The 23,371-nt window shown below is 39.4% G+C and overlaps 3 protein-coding genes across 5 annotated transcripts in view; 1 reads left to right on the top strand and 2 right to left on the bottom strand.

The window, feature by feature from the left end:
- The first annotated feature begins 1,020 nt into the window (after positions 1-1,020).
- sell (selectin L) lies at positions 1,021-4,842 on the top strand. The gene is made up of 8 exons (XM_088426226.1): positions 1,021-1,087; positions 1,145-1,182; positions 2,288-2,683; positions 2,943-3,047; positions 3,933-4,127; positions 4,205-4,297; positions 4,369-4,390; positions 4,554-4,842. Exons 2-8 carry the CDS (start codon positions 1,155-1,157, stop codon positions 4,588-4,590), a joined length of 876 nt encoding a protein of 291 aa, XP_088282352.1. The 5' UTR covers positions 1,021-1,087; positions 1,145-1,154; the 3' UTR covers positions 4,591-4,842.
- Positions 4,843-9,256: 4,414 nt separating this feature from the next.
- Positions 9,257-20,140, bottom strand: lmx1a (LIM homeobox transcription factor 1, alpha). Of its 2 annotated transcripts, XM_088425859.1 has the most exons (8): positions 19,902-20,140; positions 18,589-18,769; positions 12,635-12,855; positions 12,367-12,542; positions 10,947-11,024; positions 10,617-10,701; positions 10,327-10,503; positions 9,257-9,642 (listed from the first exon to the last, which is right to left on the bottom strand). In XM_088425859.1, exons 2-8 carry the CDS (start codon positions 18,765-18,767, stop codon positions 9,521-9,523), a joined length of 1,038 nt encoding a protein of 345 aa, XP_088281985.1. In that variant the 5' UTR covers positions 18,768-18,769; positions 19,902-20,140; the 3' UTR covers positions 9,257-9,520. The 2 variants fall into 2 exon arrangements, with proteins under 2 accessions (XP_088281985.1, XP_088281986.1); XM_088425860.1 differs by lacking the exon at positions 19,902-20,140 and having other exon boundaries at positions 18,589-19,090.
- Positions 20,141-20,243: 103 nt separating this feature from the next.
- Positions 20,244-23,371, bottom strand: part of rxrgb (retinoid X receptor, gamma b) — a 31,731-nt gene continuing 28,603 nt past the window's right edge. The window contains exons 7-10 of one of the 2 annotated variants that reach the window (XM_088425911.1): positions 23,187-23,319; positions 22,918-23,009; positions 21,754-21,859; positions 20,244-21,629 (exon numbers count right to left, since the gene is read on the bottom strand). In XM_088425911.1, the coding sequence (XP_088282037.1) occupies positions 21,482-21,629; positions 21,754-21,859; positions 22,918-23,009; positions 23,187-23,319 (479 nt within the window). In that variant the 3' untranslated portion in view covers positions 20,244-21,481. The remainder of the gene's footprint in view (positions 21,630-21,753; positions 21,860-22,917; positions 23,010-23,186; positions 23,320-23,371) is intronic. The other variant, XM_088425913.1, reaches the window with a different exon arrangement.

Below are 23,371 nucleotides of genomic sequence, written 5' to 3'. Positions count from 1 at the left end.
ATGAACAAAATACAATTGGTGTGTGTATCTTGTCTGTACTATAATGTGATTATTTTTTTATCAGTTGATGAAAACTACTCATTTGCACAATCAGCAATGCCTTATACTGTTAAGATAAACTCTAAAAATGTGACAAGTATCAACAAGGTTTGTGCATCAGAACTTTTTTGGGACATATTAATATAAGTATTATCATTACATCTTTTCATGGAACAACATTGAAGAAAATAACGGTGGTTGCACAAAATATTGACACTTTGATCACAATTTTTACATTGTCACGCATTTAGACATCAATGGCTGTGTGTTGAGTTACCTTACACAGTTTTACATATTTTACACTGATTCAGTGTTGGCCTTTTAAAAGAGAATCAATTTATTTTTAGAATGGACTCATTTTTGTTAGATACTGTTTATTTTGGATCAAATTTTAACTGTTAAATAGTGCTTGTCTCAAAATACTCTGACAGGTCAGAGTTGGGCAGGAGCAGAGGAATAAAGCGATCTTTTGAGGAAATATTCCATTATTATCTTTTGAGTGCATGGGGGAAATTCATATTGGTGTGTCATCATTACTGTTTTGCCTTTCATCAGCGTTTTGGAGGAAAGAATAGATGTGAGATCACTGGGGGTGACACAGTAATTAATCAGCGCACTTATGTAACTACAAACCATTGTCCAACTGTTACAGTATTTGCTGCAGAGGAAATATTTTACGGAAAACTTGAAATGTAATACCTGACTGTCACACAGTTGTGGAACACAGTAAAACAAAACAAAAACACGTTAAAGCAAAGCAAGCACAGTTCATAAATGTGCTTTTTAAAATAAGTATGAGTGCTGTCATTTAGAAAAAAAAAAAAGTGTGACTCATACCCGCACTCTTATCAGACTTTATTGAAATTTGGAGTCACTCATCACTTGGATTGACTCGGTGCAGAAACATCCAGGTATTGTCCTGACGCCCATAAGAGCGGCTGCTGCTCAAAGCAGTTGACTACCACTGTCGAGATTTCACCTAAATGACAGCGACGTGAAGATTCTGTTTCTATATACGGTGTTTATAATATAGCTTCTATTATTACGAGTAAGTGAGCATGCGCTCTATGAATTATGAGTTGTTGCTAATATTTGTGCTTTGCAGGTCGTTGAAAATGAAGTGGACGCTGGCGTTGCTTCTCGGTGGGTTCCTGAATGCCACTCGCTAGCCACTTTCTTAAGCACAGCCGCACAAGCTAAGCTTGCCTTGAAACTCTCATTTTAAACCCTAATGATGTTTTGAAACCCTGACTCTAATTACACACCATAACTTTTGATTGGAATTTTAAAACCATAAACTGGATCTAAACCTTTCATTGAAATTTGAAAACCATAAATGTTGTTTGAAGACTAATCCAGGCTTGAAACAACACATTGTAACCTAAATGTGAAAAACCTTCTAATAGTTCAAATAACTGGAAATGTTTTGATCAGAATTTAAAAGAAAAACAATTACAATCATTATTTTATCATTACAATAAATGAAAGTGGTACCTTGATTTACAATTGACACAACTTGAGATACGAAACTTTGCTTCATCGCTTATGTGACAAGAAATTCAATCAGTTGCAGTACACCGGATCAATGCTAATGTGCAATATTATTGAAAAATAGGTTGGCCACCATTATTTTATCAATACAGTAAATGAAAGTGGTACCTTGATCCACAAGTGACTCTACTTGTGAAGTTTTGAGGTACAATGCATTGCTCGGGTGCTTGCATGATGAGAAATGATATCAGTTACTGTGGTCCACCACTAGCTTAATGCTAATGTCAAATTCTATTGATCGGAAACTAGCTTTGATGTTTTTGCTTGAAAAAATGTAATTTGAAGACAAGCTACATCTTTTTAGAAACGACCAGTTTAGTTTAAAAATGTGCTACGAGGACCTGAGCTACAGGAGTCTGCTAGCTTAATGCTAATCCAAAACACTATGAATGGCTAACAAAACTAATGCTGATGCTAGAGAAGATTTTAAGTACAAATAATGTGTTTACCCCATTTAGAAATGTTTGGACGTGTTATTTTTCAACATTAAATCTGAGTTTGAGAATCTGTTAATGCAAAATACTATTTATGGGCTGACAAAACTAGAAAGAAAAAAACGGATTTTGAACACAAACGATTTGTTCATCTCATTTAGAAATGCCTGGGATGTCTTTTTAAAATGGTCTTACTAAAAAGTGCCCGTTAACAGAAACATTTAACACGATCATAACCTTTTTGCTCTCAAAAATCAAATCAGGCGGCTCCTTAGCAGGGCTCAGCCTGCAATGGACGTACCACTACTCCAACGACACCATGACGTGGACCATGGCCCGAGAGTGGTGCCAGACGCACTACACAGACATGGTGGTCATCCAGAACCAGGATGAGAACGCCGCGCTGGTCTCCTTTTTGCCAAACAAGAACCACAGCCCCTACTACTGGCTGGGGATCACCAGAACCCAAAAGAACGGAAACTGGATCTGGATCGGAAATAACAGCACGTGGGTCGGCGCGGACTCTTGGGCGGAGAACGAGCCCAACAACAACCAAAACTGGCCCGTTTGCGTGGAGCTTTACGTCAACGCCGGAGCCAATCGAGGGAAATGGAACGACGAGAAGTGCAGAAACCTGAAATATGCCGTGTGCTATCAAGGTTAGCGTATTATAAACATTTTTATTGTAATAACAAATTTATAACTGAAATGCAGAGGTTAATAATTGAACAATTTACATGGTGATTAAGTTTTTCTTTTCGCCCCCCCAAAAATGAAAACTCACAGTTTATACGCTGTATAAGGCTCACCGCATTATAAATTAAAGATTTTATGTGCGCCTTATGGTGCAGGAAAATACGGTAATCACACAGATGAACTTGATGAACTGATAAAGTGTTGCACTCATTTCCGTGACAGCTCAATGTAACGCAACTGTATGTGGAAGAGGACGATGTCGCGAGGCCGTCAACAACGTCACCTGTCTGTGTGAGCCCGGCTTTGAAGGCGACGCTTGTCAAACTGGTAAGGAGACAAAAAAGGTCACTTCTTGAGATGTGCGGGTCACTTGGAATCACTAAATGTGAGACGTGTTGGAATTTACATGACTTACCATTTGATTGTTTTCTGTGTGATAAAAATGTCTAATCAGGGCTGGGGGGGCTCAAAATGTTCAAAAATGTACGCAAATGACCTTAAGTCAAACATAAAACTGAATTACAAAAGCTATTAATTTCAAGGAAAATACCTGGTACAAACGAAAATACAAACGAGCTAAACGTATCAGGGCAACACTATATAACATGATGAAGATAATAATTATTATAAGCTAGCATGTTATTCACAGTCACAATTTGTTGATTCAAAAAACAAACTAATTTCGGGCATATTATCATACATCAACACTCTTACAAGGAACGTACAACTTACAGACAGTCGTGGGTCAGATTTCACAGAGAAAAAACAACGTGTGTGTCACCGACTGACTGCTCTCAAAACCACACCATCCTTCTCACTACAAAATGTAATACCAACAGCGGCCAGAGGCGGCGCCAAAAAAAAACAGATCAAGCCAAACAAAGCACAAAAGAAAGAACTAAACGTAATCAGTTTCAAAACATTATTTCGGGTGTGGACCGGTGATTGGGGACTTCTGGTAATCAGGTACAGTACTAAAGTGATTTATTTTGAGTATTTAGTATGTACGCACTTAAGTTCCTACATACAAAAGTAAATGATGACTTCAGTGCTTAGGTAGGGTTAGGGTTAGCAAATTAATAAAATCAAATAATAAAAATAACCTCATGTGAAAAAGGTACCTGAGATTGAATGTCTTTGGGATAGAATGAGTTAAAGTTGAGGCGTTCTGATTGTCTTTCAAGATATTTTGCATTGCGTGTCCTTGTTTAGCCACTGTGGTCCCAGCTGTGGAGTGCCCCCCTCCGTTTCACCCCAACGGCTACCTCCGCTGCGCCAATGGAAACCAAACGCTCAACTCCACAACGTGTCAGTTGACATGTCACCCCGGTTTCCTGAGGATCGGCTCGGCGGAGGTCACCTGCGGGCTGTCGGCCTTTTGGAGCGGCCCGAGGCCCGTCTGCGCCAGTGAGCCTATCATTGTTACCCTGAATTTCTTTTTGATATTATCCTTGGCAAAACAGTCGTTATCACTATTTCCTCAGGCTATAAATTCCTGTTGATTGCCGTGGGCTGCGGAGCTCTTACATTTATCTGCAGCTGCTGCATGTGTGTTAGTTGGATGAAAAGCAGGAAAAGTAAGTGTTTGCATGCATCTACTGACGCGATGCTTTGCGTACAGACCATAATAATCCTTTTGTTCTGACAGGAAAGAAGGCAGGTCAAGTGAGGTAAGTGTTGATTTACTGACTAAAATGTTGATTATCAACGCAGAAACCTCATTTGTTCAAATGTGGTCAATTTTATATATTCTGTTATGTGTATATGTATAGCATAATTTGGTGATGTAAATATTATAATGATCTGCAGTTGACAAGAGTCCCAATTTTGCAGGTTGACGGCCAGATTGTCCAGTGAATTGGAGGAATGAAAGTCAAACTGCGTTCATATTGTCAAGCATCTATACAGTATAATTTATGTTAGGTCATTTATGTTCTAATCATTCTAGTTTTCACTTGCTGTTCAACCCTTGATCGGTATTTTGTCTTATCCTTTGATCTTTATATCAGAGGGAAAGCACTCAAAAAAAGACACTAGAGAGCTGAAATTTCACCCAGATAGTGACAACATGACAATTTCAACACGGCACAACCATTCAGTTATCACACTACCAGGAGTGTACCACCCCTTGTCAAAAATATTGTATAATGTATACTGATGTATATTGATCTTATATATATATATATATATATATATATATATATATATATATATATATATATATATATATATATATATATATATATATATATATATATATATATATTGTCAAGGTTCTTCCTTGGAGTGATACATTTTGACCAATAAAAAAGCTATGTGTGTTAAGGGGAGTTAAGTTTAACCTGGATTGTTCAAGGAGAGTTTTTGTTTGTTTACTGTGCATTTTCTTGCTTTTGTTGTTGATCGAATCATATTTATTTTAAAAAAGGTCATGATCCAAAAAGTTGGCAATGCCAATATTATTAACATGATTTAAATTAACAATATTCAGAAACTTGATATTTTTTTGTTTACAGTATGTGAAGCAAGGTTCCATCGGGGGTTATTGTACCTTGATCATAATATTACAGGATACATATATTAGTCATTTTTCCCACAAACTAAACAATAAATCCATGTGAGTATTATTATGTTGTTTGTGTACATGTCTTGCTATACAGTTTTCTATGCTAGCACGTTAGCTTTACAGAGGCAAAGCTAAGTGGTCATTTTAAATGCACATTCTGTAATAAAAAAATAGACCCTCCAAAAAAATACAAAAATCTTTAGCATGCAATTCCATCGTATTTCAATGCCAAGACCTGTGGCTCAAGGGTGTGACACCGGATCAGAAGATCTGATTGGCACAAATTTACCAAATTGTTCTGTTGGAGTCATGCACTTCCTGTCTGCCAGGAAATGCACATTAATGAGTAGTGAAGATCACAGAAAGTTCAGCCACTACTCATGACTAACACAGTTTCAGGTCAGAGAAGAAAAAAAATGTGTAAACGACAATGTGAGAGAGGATTTTTCGCTTGGTAATGGGACATGACAAGTAATTGACAGTGACGAACCTCTAGAAATGATTTGAATTGTCTCTCGTCATAGTTTGAGCGAAATTAAATTAAAATACTATCCTCTCACCCTTAAGAATTACATTCCGTTAAAGATTATTTATTTATGAAGGCATGCTAGAAACATGCACATATAGCATGCAGAAAAAAATGACAAACATAACATGATTTGTTTCAGAGGTTACAATTGGGATGAATATTTAGTCAAAAGCTGGATGGTCAGTGCAGCAGGGAAGATTCAAAGCACACGTACGCCCTCTACTGGCACACATTTCAAAACCTTTACTGTAGCTGACGCTAAAAGACGATAGATAACTTTTTATTGCTACCTTTCCAGCCAGTTGATTCAATTGTAGAATTTAACTGTGTATGGGGAAAGTGGGCCTTTTTAAAAATAGCGTTGAGGAGTACATGTTAGTTCTGTTGAATTTGCATCAGGATATCAAATGATCCCTGCACGCCATTTTAACCCCTGCTTTTCACAAACCAACCTATTAGTCAGTAGATAGCTTACCTGCAAAGATCAAGGATAGACGTGTCAATTTTAGGTGACGGAAAGAAGGGAACAATTAGGTCCACTTTCACCTGTGTTTAATTATTAATTTACTAAAAGGGCACACAAACAGCGACTGAGCCAGTTATACCTCTATGACTTGTTTTTTTTTTCTAAATACAATAAGATTTGTAGTTAGTAATACGAGTTCAGATGGAGACAGACAACTTCAGTTGTCACATGACTGCTGTGACGTCAAACGTCTCATCCTTGCTGTTTTTTCTTGTTTTTGACACAAATAGACGATCTTATCATCTAGAAGTCAAAGATAGGTTTCGCATAAAATAATAGGTAAAGGACAAAAAAAAAGCAAACTGCGTATAGACGGTGATTCAAAAGTTATCAGCTGGCCGCGGTGACGTCACGTGTCTCGCTCGCTGTCCTTTTCTTTTTTTTTTTTAACTGTTATAGGTGTGTTTTTCATCCAGCAATTAACAATGGGTTTCACGTCAAATATTGTGCAGGTGAAGTGGTGAAAATCGAACTTTGCGTGTGCGTGCGTGTGTGGGTGTGTGTGGCCTGCTTCTTGGCACGGACGCCGCAATAAATAACCGGAGCGCTGACAGGAAACTGTCGGCTACCTTGAGCATAATAACGAGGTTATCGCCACCCGCTGTGGGCTTTTGATCGAGTGTTGTTCCCAAACCCCTCACCATATCGCTGCTGGCAACTGTGTGTGCGTGTGTGTGCAAACTGTGCACGCAGGAAAGGAGGTGATCACTTTGTCTCTCATATTTTAGGCTTGAGTTTGGCTCCCGAATTCTCATTTTACAGTCAGATTTTTAAGTATAAAGTGGGAAATTTGACTATTCCCAGAGATACGTCAGAATTCTGATTTTGAAAAAAAATCACTTGAGGTTTTCATGATGCGGAAGTCAGAATGCTGACTTTAAGTTGGGAAATAGTAAAAATTCAGACTTTAAAGTGAGGATTCTCACTTAAGTCAAAATACTAACTTTATCTGACTCATCCGCATCTGTATGTGACAACACAGAAAGTCTTTTTTTTTCAAACGAATTGGATTTTTTTCCAAAATAAATGCGTCTTTACCAATAAAAGGTGTATTATTACAAGTATATACAGTAGTTGTAGTCTTCTATCACTTGTTAACTTTTCAATTTTGAAAAGATTTGAAAGCTCACAATATTTTTTACATGATTAGAACCTCTCTCCACTGAAAAATGTAAGCATAACATTCCTTTTTTTTAAATAAGCAACTTTTGAATTTGAAGAGAATAGTGAGGTACACAGTACAGTAGTTGTAAGTTCTATTTGCAATACAAGGTGGTCCCAAGAGAATTGTTCACCCCATAAGGAGTCTTTGGAACCCCTGATCTCATTCAAAAGATAAAGAGGCATCGTGATACTTGAGTTCCAAACGCCGGGAGCGCATGTAGACACAAAAGAGGGGCCCCACTGCACACTCTGCTGCACACTTGTTTGGCTCCCTTGGCAGAAGCACGGAACGCTGACAGACACTTAGATTGTTCCTGACCATTGACTTGCGCTCTCCACTCGGCGAGGTCTCGTTTCATAGCGGGGGAAACACGAGACGGGTTCCAGGAGAGGGTTCACGGCGAGGGCAAGGAAGCGAGGGGTCCTCGTATCTCCCGGGTCACGCCGACCCTCAAAACCCTCTCATCAGGACCGCTGCATTCCAGCTGGCGGGAGTGCCTGGAAAAGGCTCTTTGTGTTGAGGATGGCGGCGTGGCTGTGACGCTTACCTGCCAGTGACCCGTCGTGCTGTCATGACCCAGCGTGATAACCGGGGCGAGACGGATCAGACTGATAAGCCGCGACAATGGATCAACCATCTTTTGGATGCCGAGAGATGACTGCATCATAGCAGAACACATACCATGCGAATATGACCCACGGAAGCTACCGTGGAAAAGGACATTACAAGATGCTGTTTAATCTCCATACAATTTGTTTTATAGCCAAACTGGATCTCTATGCAGAAACGGAGTTGACATACAAAAGGAAAATTGAGTATAATCCCTTTTTTATTTTATTGTTGCTTGATTTTTGTTTTGTTTTGTAATTGAACAGGACAGGACAGACTGAAACAGTAGGATGTGAAAGGACAGGCAAGCTCGGGGGTGATAAAACTGAGTGAAACAGGACAGGATGGAGTGAGGAGAGCATGTTGGGGTGGGCTGGAATGGGGCGGGAACTGGACAGGACAGGCAAAAGCAGATTGAGAAGGGAAAGGACAGGACAAGAAAAGAGTACTGGACTGAAAAGAAGAGGTTGCAATAGAAAGATATGTGACAGAACAGGATTCAGTGGGGCAAGAGACAGGTAGGGCAGATTAGGACTAGATGGGGTAAAAGATTATGGTGGGGCTGGATGGCACAGAAAGGTATTGGCCAAATAAAGGGAAAATGGTACAGGACCGTGTAGGAAATAGCGAGATGTTTGGACGGGATGGGTAAGATGCAATAGGACTAAGTGGGATAGGGCAGGATGTTTTGCTGTTGATAAGCATGGAACAGGATGGCATAAGGTACAATAGAATTAAGTAGGACAGGGCAGGATTGTGTTTGGCGGCTAAGCATGGAACAGGATAACGCAGCGTGGTACAGGACAGGGTAGGAGATGGCAAGAAAGGTTTAGACTGGATGGGATAATGCGTAGTAGAACTAAGAAGGACAGGGCAGGATTGTGTATGGTGGATAAGAATGGAACAGGACGTGACATAAAGTTTGACAGGCAAGTTTGTGCCCTTATTGTCCTATTACTGTTTTTATTGCCTACTTTATTATTTCCTCTATTGTGTGGAATGTTAGTCTGGGAAGTGAACAAATACGAATATCATTGTGTAGCGTTACTATGCATATGGTAATAAAACTCTTGAATCTCTTCGCAGGGTTGTTTGAATCTGTGTGTGAGACATTATTTCAGAGCCATTATTTATTGATCAAAGTTGTTTCATCCATTCAAAATGAACACACTCTACAAGAATAAATACACATTCAGACAGTTATCACATCCTGTAATCTCATAATGTGGCATTCAAGCATAGTAGAGAGGAAGACAGGACATAAATGTGAGCATACTTTACCAAATGAACAGCAGTATTGCATGAGTGTCACAGTGTACTTATTTGTACACCCCGTTGTCTTCTGTCTGCATTTTTGTATGATCCATGTAGTTAAATAAAGGGTGGACGCGATGAGGATCACCCCTCAGGAGGTGAAGTATGAGTCCTGCATGGAGTAGAGGCAGTCGATGGGTGTGAGGAGGGATGAGGTGTCACCCAGAGACAAGTAGTCGACGTCTACCACATTGCTGTAAAGGGCATTCAAACCTGAAAAAGAAAACGCCTTTGAGTTGGACACCAGACAAATTATTTGGTATACTTGCACAATTCTTTTTTTTTTCCTCCAGGTTAATACATTTTGACAGCATGCACACACAAAGAAACAAAGAAAAAAGCTTTGTTAACATGTAAATTATATTTAGAGCGTTTATACAGGTTACAGCTTAGTCTAAAACAGAAAAAAATAAGTGCAAGTGCATCAAAGTGCCTTGAAAGAAAATTCTTATTTTATTGCAACCACACTTCACATGAGAAAACCAAAACATCCCCTCTGGGGTCATCTGTGGCCCCCGGCATCACCTCGCGCCCCCCAAGGGAGCCCGCCCTACTTTTTGAGAAGCATTGCTGGAATGAGACAGGAAATAATAGAATGTAAAGAATGAAACCAATTTTGTCATATTTTCTACTTGTATTCAATTGACATTGTGCTGCTCCTTCTAGTATACACAATGTGGCCACTGGGGGCAGCATATTACAGACATAATGCATGTCAAAGCTGCTCAGTATGCCACAGTGATACTAGTCATTCTTTGTAGAGAATAAAGAATATATATGCCAGCGAGTGTTGTTAGATTCCCGTCTACCTGTGTTGCTCCACCGTGCGGCAAAAACTAACTAACAAAACTCTGGAAGTAATCACAAGCCTTTGTGATAGGATGTCATGCGCGTTACCATAGGGGTGCATGTGATCCCCTGGCATCTGAGGAGGGGTCAGGCCCTGCCTGAAGGGGTCCATGTCAAAGTCTTGCTGCTCCACTGTTGTGAATCCCATCTGCTGCTGCTGCTGGACGTGGGAGTAAGAAGACCCCAGGTGCTCCAGCTGAGAGGTAGATCCGCCATTGGGGGATGCTGTGGAGCAATTGCATCAAAATATGAAGGTTTTTGCAAAGATGTTCCAGGTTGTTGTCCCAAATGTTCACTTGTCATTATCCAGAGACCATTTTAAATCCGCTGTGGCTCACCTTTGAGATGTGATGGCTGTTTCTGTTGATCCAGCGTGGGCTGATCCTGTTCTTGCTGCTGTTGCCTCCTGGCCAGTTTCTTCATCTAAAAAAAAAAGTGTGTTTACTCAACGATGAAGTATTAGGTGTAGGATATCTTTCAGTGCGCTAGGAGGGAACCACACAAGACCACATTGCGAGGGAATATGAGGTTTCATGAGTGGTGGCCATGCGCTGAAATGTCATCAGTTTCCTCAATGAGGAGATAACTAGGCTGATATCACTGTTGGCATACAGCACCGTGCCGAAAGAGATTTTCTTATAGTCTGCGTGCGTGTGTGTGTGTGTTACCTTGGCTCTTTGGTTCTGGAACCAGACCTGCACCACACGGACAGTAAGGCCAGTGTCTGCAGCCAAGGTCTCCCGTACCTTTGATTAAGAGTCAGGAAATAAAGAGAGCAGATTTTACAAACAAGATAAACAACGGAGGTCCAGTCAAGGTCATATGAGGTGTTGTGCCTTTTTCTTTGGCTTATTGAGAACAGCTTCAGAATATTTGATGCTTTTTTTTTTTTCTCTGAGACCTTCTCAGCCAACTTGATGGACAAAGGCAGAGGAGGAACCTGTTCAATTCTGGATCAGAATTTCCTGATTCTTCATTCATTTTGCCCTTGTTAATTGATTAGTTATTGTAAACACAAGTGACTTGATTTATTTAAGTAAAATATATACGATATAGATATACGCCAGCGTTTATAGACGGTTAGCAAACCTGCATTGAGTTTGAAATGTCCGACTACATTTGAATGCACCACGTAGTTAGTGACTAGCACTAATGCTTGCACCGAGTCATACAATGTCAGCGTAATTGACTTGTGATTTCTTCACTCTTTCAGTGCCATGGACGAGAATTCTTGTCTTTTAAAATAGTAATAAAAACAATACATAATAGAAATCTCATCAAATACATTTTTTTATGTAGGGTAGCCAACACCCTTGACTAGTGCTTAAGCCAATTCAGCACTGTAGTGATACTTGTGACCATTGGATGGCAGTGTTTTCATACATACGGCACCCATATTACAAGTAAGGAATGGAAATCAATATTCCATAAGATGTCACCCACGTTTACATAGACACAGCACACAATATTCTGCTGACCATGAAAGATGAATGAAAAAGCTAAATATAGTGGACCTCTAGAGGTTTCCTTTTCTGATTAACACTTGGCACTAAAAGAGTTGAGAAATGTATGCTTAGAGACAAATGGTGCAGCAACACATGTAGACCGACAGTATAACATATTTTGAGCGAAAATGCTAAATATACTAACAGTCTTAGAGGTTTCCTTTTCCAATTATGCTTGGCACTGAAAGAGTTAATAGTACTTAACCAGCAATTGAATATGATGGGTTTTTTTTTTTAATGTTGGTGTGGTGATGTTAGCAGAGACGTGACGTGACTGCATCAAAATGGGGTCGCAAGGAGGAGTAAAGCGAGTTGGTAGCAACCACCGTCGAGAAGGACAATTTCAAAATAAAAGCATACTACATCCATTGAAACGATATTATTTGGTGTGTGTGTGTTTTTTTTTAAATCAGGACGCAGATGTGTTTTATTTTGTTGGATTTTTGGGACATTTTACATTGATTTGGAATCGACTCTCGATTCAAATGTGAATCCATTTTTTTGACAATTTACACCTTATAATTAATTCAAAATACATTATTTGCAGAATCATTTGCAAAATGTGTCAAACAGAAAAGTTCACCTTTCGACAGGGCTTGGCTGAAACCTCAAAGGAGGCTTTGAAGATCCGTCTTTGCAGGGTGGTCAAAATAGTGCGAGGTCTTTTGGGACGTTTACTTTCTTGCTCATCGGGTCGAAGCGGACGACTTGCGACCCTCGCCGAGTTCTCCTGCTCGTCCTCTTCGTCGTCACTCTTCCCTAAATGAACACGAACGCGTGCAAAAAAGAAACAATTAAAATTTGGGTTTGCATTTTGAGGGGGAGACGCAATAAATGTCTCATGTCCACACCTGTATCAGATAAATTCGGGCTGCTGACATGCCGGTGGTAGTCTTCTCTGGAGCACACTATCCGTCCCTCCCTGACCACGCAGCGGTCTCCGGTCCTCAGGGGGGCGGAGCACACGCTGCAAGTGAAGCAGCGAAGGTGGAAGACGGCCGGCCCGGCACGCAGCACCAGCTCTGTTGGCAAGATGACCTCGGTGCAGCCCTTGCAACGCACAGCAAACAGCCTAGAAAAAGAGTTATTGCTTATTATTTTTTTATTATACGTATTTCAATGGGGAGACCATCCTTTCAATTTGATTGAATGTGTGGACACTGCAAAGACGTATAATGGAACCATTTTTGTCCCACTGGAGCAAATGAATGGCGATGACCTTGTTCTTTCTGCTGTGTCCACCTGGTGGCAGTATATGACAGAAATATAAAAGTATTGTTTGTTGAGCGGTCTCAACTCCTCTGAAGTCATCAGTGCGGCACTAATATTTGCTATTCTTTGCAGATGATAAAATGTATGAGTATAGTTGTTTGTCTAAATGTGTTGCTACATCATGTGTATACACTTCATTGCTTAACTTTTTCCACATACAGAAAAATAGAAAGATGGAAAAGCCATGTTATTTATTTATTTATTATTAAGTCAACACTAGAAATCAACCAATCAAGCAAGCAAGTGATTACATATTGTTTTATTCATTGTACTGTAGTTATTTTTTAGTCGTGTTGTGTTCACTTTATGGACAAATTCTTCCACATTCTCCAACAGTATTTTAGTCAACAGATGGCATACTCCTGGTAGTGTGATAACTAAGTGGTCATGCCATGTTCAACTTTGTATGTTGTCGCCTTCTGGGTGAAATTTCAGCTCCCTAGTGTCTTTTTTCAATGTTTATCTTTTGATGTGAATTGCCTTTAATGTAAAGATCAAAAAATAGGACAAAATATTGCGCAGGGTGAAAAAAAAACTGCAGTGTTAAGGCTTTGTTTTAAAGGTGATGATGTAATCTTCCATCAAAACATTTCATAATTTTTGTGGTAGGATTGCAGGCTGTGTCAAAATGCACTAATTTTCATTACTTATATGAAAAGATTGTGGGCCATTTCAAAAGGTAATTTTAGTACTTGAACATGCCAGGGTCCGCTTCAATGTGGATGTTGGGCAAAAAGTTTGGATACATCTGGCATTGTTAGCATTAAGCTAGCAGGGTGAAAACATGGGTGATGTGGTTATTTTGAAAACACAAGGCAGAATTCTCTTTGGTATATGTTTAGTTTGGTTGTAAACAAACCGGGGGTGGCATCTCAAGGCACTATGCATGGAACGCAAAAAAAAAAAAAAAAGCGAATAGGTGAGTTTTTCAGCAAATAACAGAGGATATGTTCTCATGGAATGTTGCTGAGTTGACTCACTCCAAATGCCTTACAACCTCAAACCCACTCCTTAACATGCCCCCCCCCCCCCCCCCTTTCTGCCTCATCCCACCCCAGCCACTCAGACACATACCCTCAGCATGGCGGCAATGCGCCTTAGCGCCTGGCAACCAGGAGCGACGTGGGCTTAGCCACACCGTGACACCGTTGCCGTGGCTCCGGCTGCCGTGTCGGCGGCCGAGCGCCCGGGGAGCGCCCAGAAAAGGCACACGGCAGGCCATGGCTCCAGGCGGAGGGAGGGAATCAGATATCCCGGCGGGAGCGGCTGGGCCGCCTGTCCCTGGAATTATCCGTGGAATTATCCCGAAGTCTGCTCGGCCAGAGAGGGACAAAGACGCGGCCGCCTCCCCCTCGGCACTCAAGCAGCAGGACTATTGTCCGGCGGCTGGCACCGACCCATCTTGGAGCTGTCACGTCTGATGATGCGTCATCATTCTGGAGTTGTCTCCAGATTTGGCTTGTGGGTCACCGGTGCACTCAGCAAACTGGCAGGAAAAACTGACTTTGCCGTACATTGCTTTGGTCATTTGTTTTCCAACGAAAGTCAACCCCCAACTTCTCGGTGTGAAAATAAACTGTATGCAGCCCCACTGGTCAGTTTTCTAATCAATCTTGTGTTTGTGGAATATGAATTCAACTGGAATATGAAAAAATATTGAAAAAAGAACATGATTGGTCGTTACCTAAGCTAATGTAATTATCGGTTTATAGAAAGTGGCAAAATGGCCAAGGCCAAAGATAGAAGAAAAAACTTGGATTTGCTCCTTAAATCCTATTCTACACAACTCATTATTAACTCATTCAATCCCAAAGACACATTTTTACGTTTTTAAAATTCCAGACATTCCATCCTATGTACTCATTGACATGTTTTTTCAATTTTTGGCTAAGGAAGTGTTTAATGTCTGTTACTAAACGAATTATTATGAATTAGTTTGAAAGTAATCTAATACTTTTTACATTAAAGTAGTCAATTACCTTAGGTACGTCTAAGTAATCAAGTACTAGAGTAATCAATTACTTTAGGTAATCAAACACCTAAAGTAATTACTTTAGTACTTTAGAACTACTTTACTTTTAGTATCAAAAGATTACTTTAGTACTTCATTAATTCTTGATTCACTAGTCATTTTTTAGCCATTAATATTATCTCATTATTTATTTTAGAAGACTAATTTTTAGGCAGCTATCAGCCAGTGGTGATGAGATTACTACAGAGTGCTTCTTGTGACTATCAACAAGCAAAGGTGCCGGTACATCCTTGTCAAAAGGTCTACATCCTATTACGTTCTTCTGAGTCTTGCTGTGTGGTTGCCGGGGGAAACAGCAAAGCCTCCTCAGGGGTCAAACAAGGTCGCCTTGACCCATGTGGGTCGTCTGCCCTGTGCCCTCGCCGGTATGCACTTTAATATGGCCGACATGCCGGAATGCTTGGAATGTTTGGATGACGTGACGATGCGATGGTTTCAATATGTCGATAGTATAACACTTCGCTTGGATTAAATCGGACGGAATGGCTTATTTATAGACAAAATATTTAGTTGAGTATTTTGGATAGGTTATTTGGGGTTAAATTCCCCCCTCCAACATCGACATGCACATAAGCTGTAATGTTCCCCATGCGAAAAACACAAGCTTAGACTGGTGCGGTCTAGTGGACACGTACAGAAGCGGATCTAGTTTCTGGATCAGGTGAAGCAGGATCCCGTGTGTGTCAGATACAGATCTCCAGGGTCAAGGACAGTCATGTGACCGATATGACCACTGCCATTCAGGTTCCGCGAAGCGAGCGGACATTGAACTGGTGCGGATTCAATTTAGTGATGTTTTTATAATGTCAAATAAATATTGGGTCGGGAGAGGGAACGGCTAATATGAGTCACTAGGAGGTGGGTGGGTGTTAGATTTGAAGACGGGAGATCTCAGAGGCGGAGCTTTGGCACCGGGCCTCCCGCTAATTGGTCAGGTCAGATATTTCACGGTCGGCTGGGTTTCGTCCCATAGCGTCGCACTGGGGCCGAGGCGAGAGGGGCTTTCCAGATGCCGCCGTGCTTCGGACGCCAGGAGCCGGTGGCGTTCGCTGTCCGCCAAAATACGTTCACACCGTCGTCTCTTGAAAGGATGCGACAGACCGTCTCACAGATGGTCACCTCATAAAACTTGCTCTTTGGGTGTGGGGCAAAACCAGGGATGGGGAGTACCGATACCAAGTGTCGGTATTGGGCCAATACTTGGCCTTATTTCAAGGTATCGGTACTCGCAATGCCAGCTGATACGAGTAAGAAGATATTAGTATGAAGAGAAAGTTTTAACAAAAAATGCCCTGTTGGAATATATAGATCCATCCATCCAGTTTACTAGCCACTTTTCCTCACAAGGGTTGCAGGCACCTATCCCAGCTGACTTCAGGCAGTAGGCGGGGAACGCCAGCCAATTGTGGGGCACGCAGAGACAAACAACCATTCACGCAGCCAATCACAACATTTTAGTACGTCAAATATACCTGCCATGCAGTTTTTTGGAGTGTGGGAGGAAACCAGAGCGCCTGGCAAGAACCCACATGGGCTCAGGGAGAACATGCAAACTCTACACAGCCAGCTGGATTCAAACTTGTTGAACTATGAGGCGGACATGCTAACGACCCCTCCACCAGTTTTTCTCTAAAATTGGCATTTTTTTTAAGGGTGGAAATTTATTGTATCAGAAGCATCGGCACCTGGTATTGGTATCAATGGCTACTCAAGACTTGAGTACTCACACTGGTATCGGTCTGATAAAAAGTTGTATCGAACCTCTTTAATCAAAACGAAGGATTTCCGTGTAGCCATCCTATTATCGCAAAATAGGATCTTCACATCAAATGCATTTCGCCTCAAATGGAAAGCATTGAAAGACGATAAAGGAGCTGAAATTTCACCCAGATGATGACACCATTTCAAAGTTCAAAATTTCACGACCACACTATCGGGAGTGCGCATCCATTGACTCAAATCCTGCGAGAATTATGGGGAAGAAAATGACCCAAAAATGATCAAAAGATGAATACTAAAGTATCGTTTTGAGAATATGTGACTGTAACTACTGTAACGTCATCAATAATGTGTTCCTGCATGCCACTCAGGCTGTTTTGACTTGCATTGTTTACATATGAAAGTTTCCCGGTCATGTTTTTTGCAAGTGGAGTTGACTTCCACGAAAGTCCTCTCATGAAACGAACAAGGTGACTGAGGGTGGGAAGGTGTGATACCAACACACACATGCTCAAAACAAGCAGGGGTGGAGCTCAAATGACACCTTGTCAAAATGTGTTAAAATCGCTAAGTCCATTGGCCCGGTAACCGCAAGCTGGGGGCCAACATATGGTGAAGAGGTAAGCCCCTCTACCCACCCCTTCAAGAGCGGTTCCCACCTTTCCATCCTAACCTCTTTGCTGTTTCCTAATCACCTTCCCCACCTCCATTATTTTCTTTATTTATAGGATATTTCTATTCTGCATAACATCAGTACAACACCGCCATGTGAGGGTTACTTATTACATGGATCGCCGTCCTTACATTCTACACTGTGATGATTAGGGATGTTGGATACCACTTTTTTTCAGACAGCACTCAATTCTTAACTCTTTTAGTGCCAAGCGTTATAAGAAAAGGAAACCTCAAGTGTAGCTAGTACATTGAGCATTTTCACTCTTTTAAGGCCGACAGAATATTGTGTGCTATGTTTATGTAAACAGGGATGGTATCATCTGAAAGATTAATTTCGATTCCTTAGTTACTTCTAATACATGTGTCATATCTGTGAAAACACTGCAATTCAACGGTCACAGGTATCACTACAGTGCTGAATTGGCTTAATATTAGATAGTCGAGGGTGTCAGCTACCCTCCGTAGAAAAAACGTATTTGGCCAGAATTGTATTATTTATACGACTATTTCAAAAGATGAGAATCCTAATCCTTTAAGCGATGCTTCTCAGTTATGTTTTGCATAGCTCAGCAGGAAAAAAAAAACACATTTTGTTATCTAAGGGGATCTACAAAAATGGTTTAAGTATGCCTAAAATGGTAGCTTATTCAACGTTAGCAAAAAAGGTAATTTAAATCAACTTTCAACAAATGTCAACGTTACAACTTAATCTGACACAGAAAAAAATAACATTAAATAACATTAAACAACATAAAAAAAGCATTGTACTGATTTTTTTTAAGGCCTTACTTACACGTAACTAGGGCTACTTACACCCGCATATTCTCCACTTCCTTTTTCTCCCCTGCTATAGACGACGAAATCACTTATCATTACCGTGATTTAAAAAAAAAAATTTTTACAGCAATTTAAAAAGTTTTAACTCCCGCACAGACTTTGACTATGAGAGTGCCATTGCGCCACCTGGTGCCGTGGATGGGCAATTACACTTCACTCCGCAAAACCTGTTTCCCGGAATCGTACGCTATATTAAAATCATGAAATTAGAAATCAAAGTGTGGGGTTTCCCACCTTTCCAAACGAGAAGGCGATAAGGGTGCCACTCACTCAGCATAGTCCCGCTTGCAGTAGAGTCGCTGGTCCCGCACGAAGCAGGAACCCCGCAGGGCATCCCCGCACGCCGAGCATCGGGCGCACGCCTCGTGCCGGAGGCCGTCGGCCACACGCAGCAGGAACTTGTCGGTGATCGGTCTGCGGCAGCCCGCGCACACCGGCCTGTGCTGCATGTCTGCAAGGAAACACGCGATATTATGTACAACACAAGTTTGATGTTTATTTTTATTTATTGGTTTTTATTTATTACATTTTTATCAAATTAAAATTGTCAACATTAATTAAATAATGCAATTAAACAGAAGATGTTCCCTCTTTTTTTTTTGCCTTTGTTCTCTTTTTTAAGTTTGTTTCCTTTGTAAAAATAAATAAATAAACAATACAACAAATCTTTTTTTTTGGTCTGGTTCTACTTCGAAGAAAGAATTTTTTTTTAAAAATAGGCAAGGTTGACTTGCAATTATATGGACAAAAACGAAAATACATGTAGTAAAGGTTTATTTAAATAAATAAATAAATAAAAAGTTGCTGTATTTTGACTTGTCTGATTTAAAAGAACAATATCAAAAACAAATAGCAATGTAAATCTGCAATAGTAAAGCCACAATAACCTAACTGCGAGGGAACACTGTAATGTTTGAGAGAATTTACATTTTGATATAAAATATGTATGTTTACATTCAATTGTACACAAGTACTAAATTTTATTTTTAAACATTAACATCCATTACCACCAATGGCAAAAGCTTTATATTATCAAATATACAAAATATTTAGCAAATATAGTATTATGTAAATTTAATATACGTTTAACACATTTGGGTATATCATTTCTAATATTGCTACATTTCTTATATGCAGTGAGTTTTGCAAACCTTGTTATACAACAAGTATTTGTGTTTTGTAATCATTATTTTATTACAAAACAATGACATTTCTTTGGAAGAAACAAACAATATTTCATCAAAATATCAAATATTGACCAAATCATTACAGGTAATAAATGGAAAAAATGATGAATATACGTTGGAAACCTTTTGACTTTATATACAGTTTACTTGTAGGCCCATCTACAGTATATATTAATATTTGATAAAAAAAAAACACTTTTTTGTTCATGTATTTGGGTATAATAATACATTTTAATTATTTTAAAATATTTGTAATATTTTCTCCAACGTATAAAATGTATTTATTATTTATAGCCAAATACACATTACATATTTAACCCGATTCAACCTGTTTGAACCTGAAGTGAACATTTTCCCTCATATTAGAGATTTAAATACAGGAAGTGAGGTGCATACCTTTTTAAAGTGAGCTTGCAAAAATGATGCTAAAAGTATTGGGGTCCTTTCAGAGCATCTCCAAGAGGGTGGAAGTGGCGATCAGTTCATTGCCTGAAAGTTTTTCCTTCGTGTTAGCTTCTTCTTCTCCTTCTTCTTGTTAACTTGTTTCCACACTGTTAGGACTTTCTATTAAGTATTCTGACAAAGGGACAAGAGAGAGCGAGAGAGAGAGAGAGAGAGAGAGAGAGAGAGAGAGAGAGAGACTTGCACCACGTGTAGGTGCAATTACCTCTTTAAAACACACACGCACACACACTGTCTCACTGCCCCCCCCCCCACACACACGTGCACACAAAAAAAACCCTAACTTGAATTTATGTTCATTCTCATTCTTCTTCAGAAAAATACTGAAATAAAAGTCACATTTGATGAAATTGTAAAGAAAATGTAGCCTATCATACATGTTATGCACATCCTACTCACTGATCAATGTTTTGGAATGAAATCATAGTATATGATTGTAATCTTCATGTATATGCGTTTCTAGTAAATGTTGCGATTGTCAAAGGATAGATAGATAGATAGATAGATAGATAGATAGATAGATAGATAGATAGATAGATAGATAGATAGATAGATAGATAGATAGATAGATAGATAGATAGATAGATAGATAGATAGATAGATATTTGAATCAAAATTGTCACTGTAACTAAATAAATACTATTCACCCAGTGTGTCCCAACAACCAATAATCTATATTGCCCCATCTAGTGGTCAAGTATGGAACTAGAACTAGTGATCGTAAACAACCAGTGTTGGGCAATTTACTTCAAAACTGTAACGCGTTATTTATTACTTATTACTGTCATTCCAGAGTAATTAGTTACATTATAATATTACTGTATTTGAAATATAAGATATTACACTAAAATTGCATTACTTTTACATTACTCTCAACAAAATACCTGCAAAAATGGATTTGACATTCTAAATGTAGCTCATTATGCTCATTACACATCCAGTGGAATGACCTTAAACTAAATTTAAGTAAACTTACATGCTCAAAATGATCCCAAAATAAATATTATTGCTTCCTTGGACTTGTAAATGACGCCCATCATTGCATTACTTTTGTATTGCATTACTCCCAACATGTGGTGCATTCAATTGTAACTACTGTTAAAATAGTGGACTACTGTCAATTTGAATGTGCAGGAAATATTGTTGGAATGACAAAGTGTTTCAAATATATTTCTTAACTTTATTCTGTAGGAATACTCGTGTCTTAAGAAATACAGTTTTTTCCTTTTTTACTTAAAGTTTTATTTTATACAATTACTCTATGAATAAAATCTGATTCCTTCTCAAATGCACTGGCTTGCTCTCAAAAGGGACATCAGAAATGACATATTTACAAAAACAATTGCGCTTGTACTCCGTCCTCACCGCAGCCTTGAAATCAAGTTCAATTACAATGTTGCTGTTTCAAATTGTTATAAAATATTCCATTTACATTTGCAGTGTCCTTTTCTCCCCGCAGTCCATCTTCCTATTGCTGACCAGGGCTATTTACAAGAGGGGGTGTTTGACAGGGGTCATGTGACCTGATGCGGCGCCTCCAGCATCTCCATGAGGAAAGTGTCGATGGGCGTGTCCCCGATGAGCTTGAAGAAAAAAAGGTGCTCCAAGCACTTGAGGCCGATGGAGCGCAAAGCGGGCAGGCGTAGCAGCAGCTTGGCAAACCTGAACCCAAAACCACTTTGTGAATTCATGTACTCTTATTAAGTTTATAATGTGATCCCACAAAATAAAATAAAGTCATTGCTGAATAATTATGTTAAAAACAATCTGAAAAGGTGACTCTCACCTGCCAGGCTGGTCTGGGTATTTGTGTTTGGTGTAGGACTCCAAAGAGGCGTAAACCTTTTCTCTCAGTGCCTCCACCTCCATTGGGTTGGAGAGACCTTTTGCATCTAAATGAACAGCCAAAAACAGCAACCGTGATTGGCCTGGGTTACTTTAAGGCTTCAAAATATTACGTTCCTCATGTTCCACTATTTTTTTAAAACAATTTTATACATTACAGATTTTTGTATATAAAGTTAACTTGAATTGGAAACCGCTCTTATTTTAATATTGGGGAAACAAAGTGTAGGGCTCCCTCTAGTGGTACAGGAAAGAATTAATAAAACACCTCGCAAGATTACGGTTATTCGACTTTAGTTTATTGCGGATTTTCATTTATGACCATATTTTTTTCTATTCTATTGTAGGTTTACATCAGCATTTTGCTTGCTATTTTTTTTTAGGTAAGACACATAAAAAAATAGGATTTATTTTTAATGAATAAAACTCTGCTACATATTTACAACCATATCTATTGCCATGTTTACCTTGCTGTTTTTCTTGATATTCTTCCTCTTTCAAATCGGACAAAAAATATCTACTTCTATTTCGGTTACTGCAGGTATTTTTGGGAACATAACCTCCACGATAAAGGCATTATATCTATTATCGTTGAACAATTCAATTTGGTTCAATTCAGTGCACTCACATCTTTTAAATTAAAGCTGATGTTCTAATTCAAAGCAGTTTTCTCTAAACCCAAGAAGAAACTTAAGGCCAAGACAACCAACTGATGCGGTGATCAACTGTTTCAACAAAACATTCTGTAGTGTTTTTTTTTTTCAATTAAACCTCTACTCCATGAATTTTCGTTTATGATCATGTCCTTTGTAGATTTGCCTTGCTATTTTTTTTCATATTTATACTGATATTTTTACTGCAGACAAATAATAGTAAAAATAATAATAATAATAATAATAATAATAATTTGATGTGTTTTTTGTTTGTTTGTTTTTAAACCAAAGAACCAAATTTTAAAAACTACTTTGCAGATTTAGGTTACTGTTGGGATTATTGTGATCATAACCCCCGCAATAAACAAGGGACTGTATTAGCAAAAGATATTTTTTCAGGGAGCTATCAGTGGCGTAAAAGTAAAAGAGTGAGTGGATGAAGAAGAACTGACCTGGGTTAAACAGGACGATGGCTCGCAAACAGCCAAGCTCTGTTTTATCCATCTGCATGTCCTTCATTTTGGACACCAGTTCTGTCAGGACTCTGCAAGAATATCAAAAACCTAAGCGTCACTTATAGGTACCACAAAAAACTGAAATTGAAATTTGTTGTTATACCAGTGGTCTCAAATCCTTAATTTCAATTTGCACTTCAAGCGACTACTAAACATACATCCTACCTAAGAGCGTGTATGTGTATTTTTTTTTCTTTTCTCCCAACCTGTCAAAGATGGAGCCCACCCCAGCACTGTGGGCACTGCTTCTGTGGACATGGAGGCCCGTGGCCAGCAGGATTCCGTCTTTCACCGTGACCGACCGATGAGAGAAGGACGCGATGAGCAGCTCGTTCCAGCCTGCAGGAAGAAACAGTTAAAAAAAATATTAAAATTAGAGGGCATATCTTTC

The sequence above is a fragment of the Hippichthys cyanospilos genome, chromosome 10, assembly GCF_059441005.1.
Source record: "Hippichthys cyanospilos isolate Australia breed blue-spotted pipefish chromosome 10, RoL_Hcya_1.0, whole genome shotgun sequence".
Lineage (NCBI taxonomy): Eukaryota > Metazoa > Chordata > Actinopteri > Syngnathiformes > Syngnathidae > Hippichthys > Hippichthys cyanospilos.
This window is presented reverse-complemented; position numbering and strand designations above follow the sequence as displayed.

Excerpts from the sequence above, each read along its gene's own strand:
- sell (XM_088426226.1), top strand. The coding sequence starts at position 1,155 with ATGAAGTGGACGCTGGCGTTGCTTCTCG. Across the intron at positions 4,128-4,204 it reads CCCGAGGCCCGTCTGCGCCA|GCTATAAATTCCTGTTGATT; the intron begins GTGAGCCTATCA and ends CTATTTCCTCAG. Across the intron at positions 4,391-4,553 it reads AAGAAGGCAGGTCAAGTGAG|GTTGACGGCCAGATTGTCCA; the intron begins GTAAGTGTTGAT and ends CCAATTTTGCAG.
- lmx1a (XM_088425859.1), bottom strand. The coding sequence starts at position 18,767 with ATGCAGCACAGGCCGGTGTGCGCGGGCTGCCGCAGACCGATCACCGAC. Across the intron at positions 12,856-18,588 it reads TGCAAGCGGGACTATGCTGA|GCTGTTTGCTGTGCGTTGCA; the intron begins GTGAGTGGCACC and ends CTCTTTTTCTAG. Across the intron at positions 10,504-10,616 it reads ACAGCCATCACATCTCAAAG|CATCCCCCAATGGCGGATCT; the intron begins GTGAGCCACAGC and ends ATTGCTCCACAG.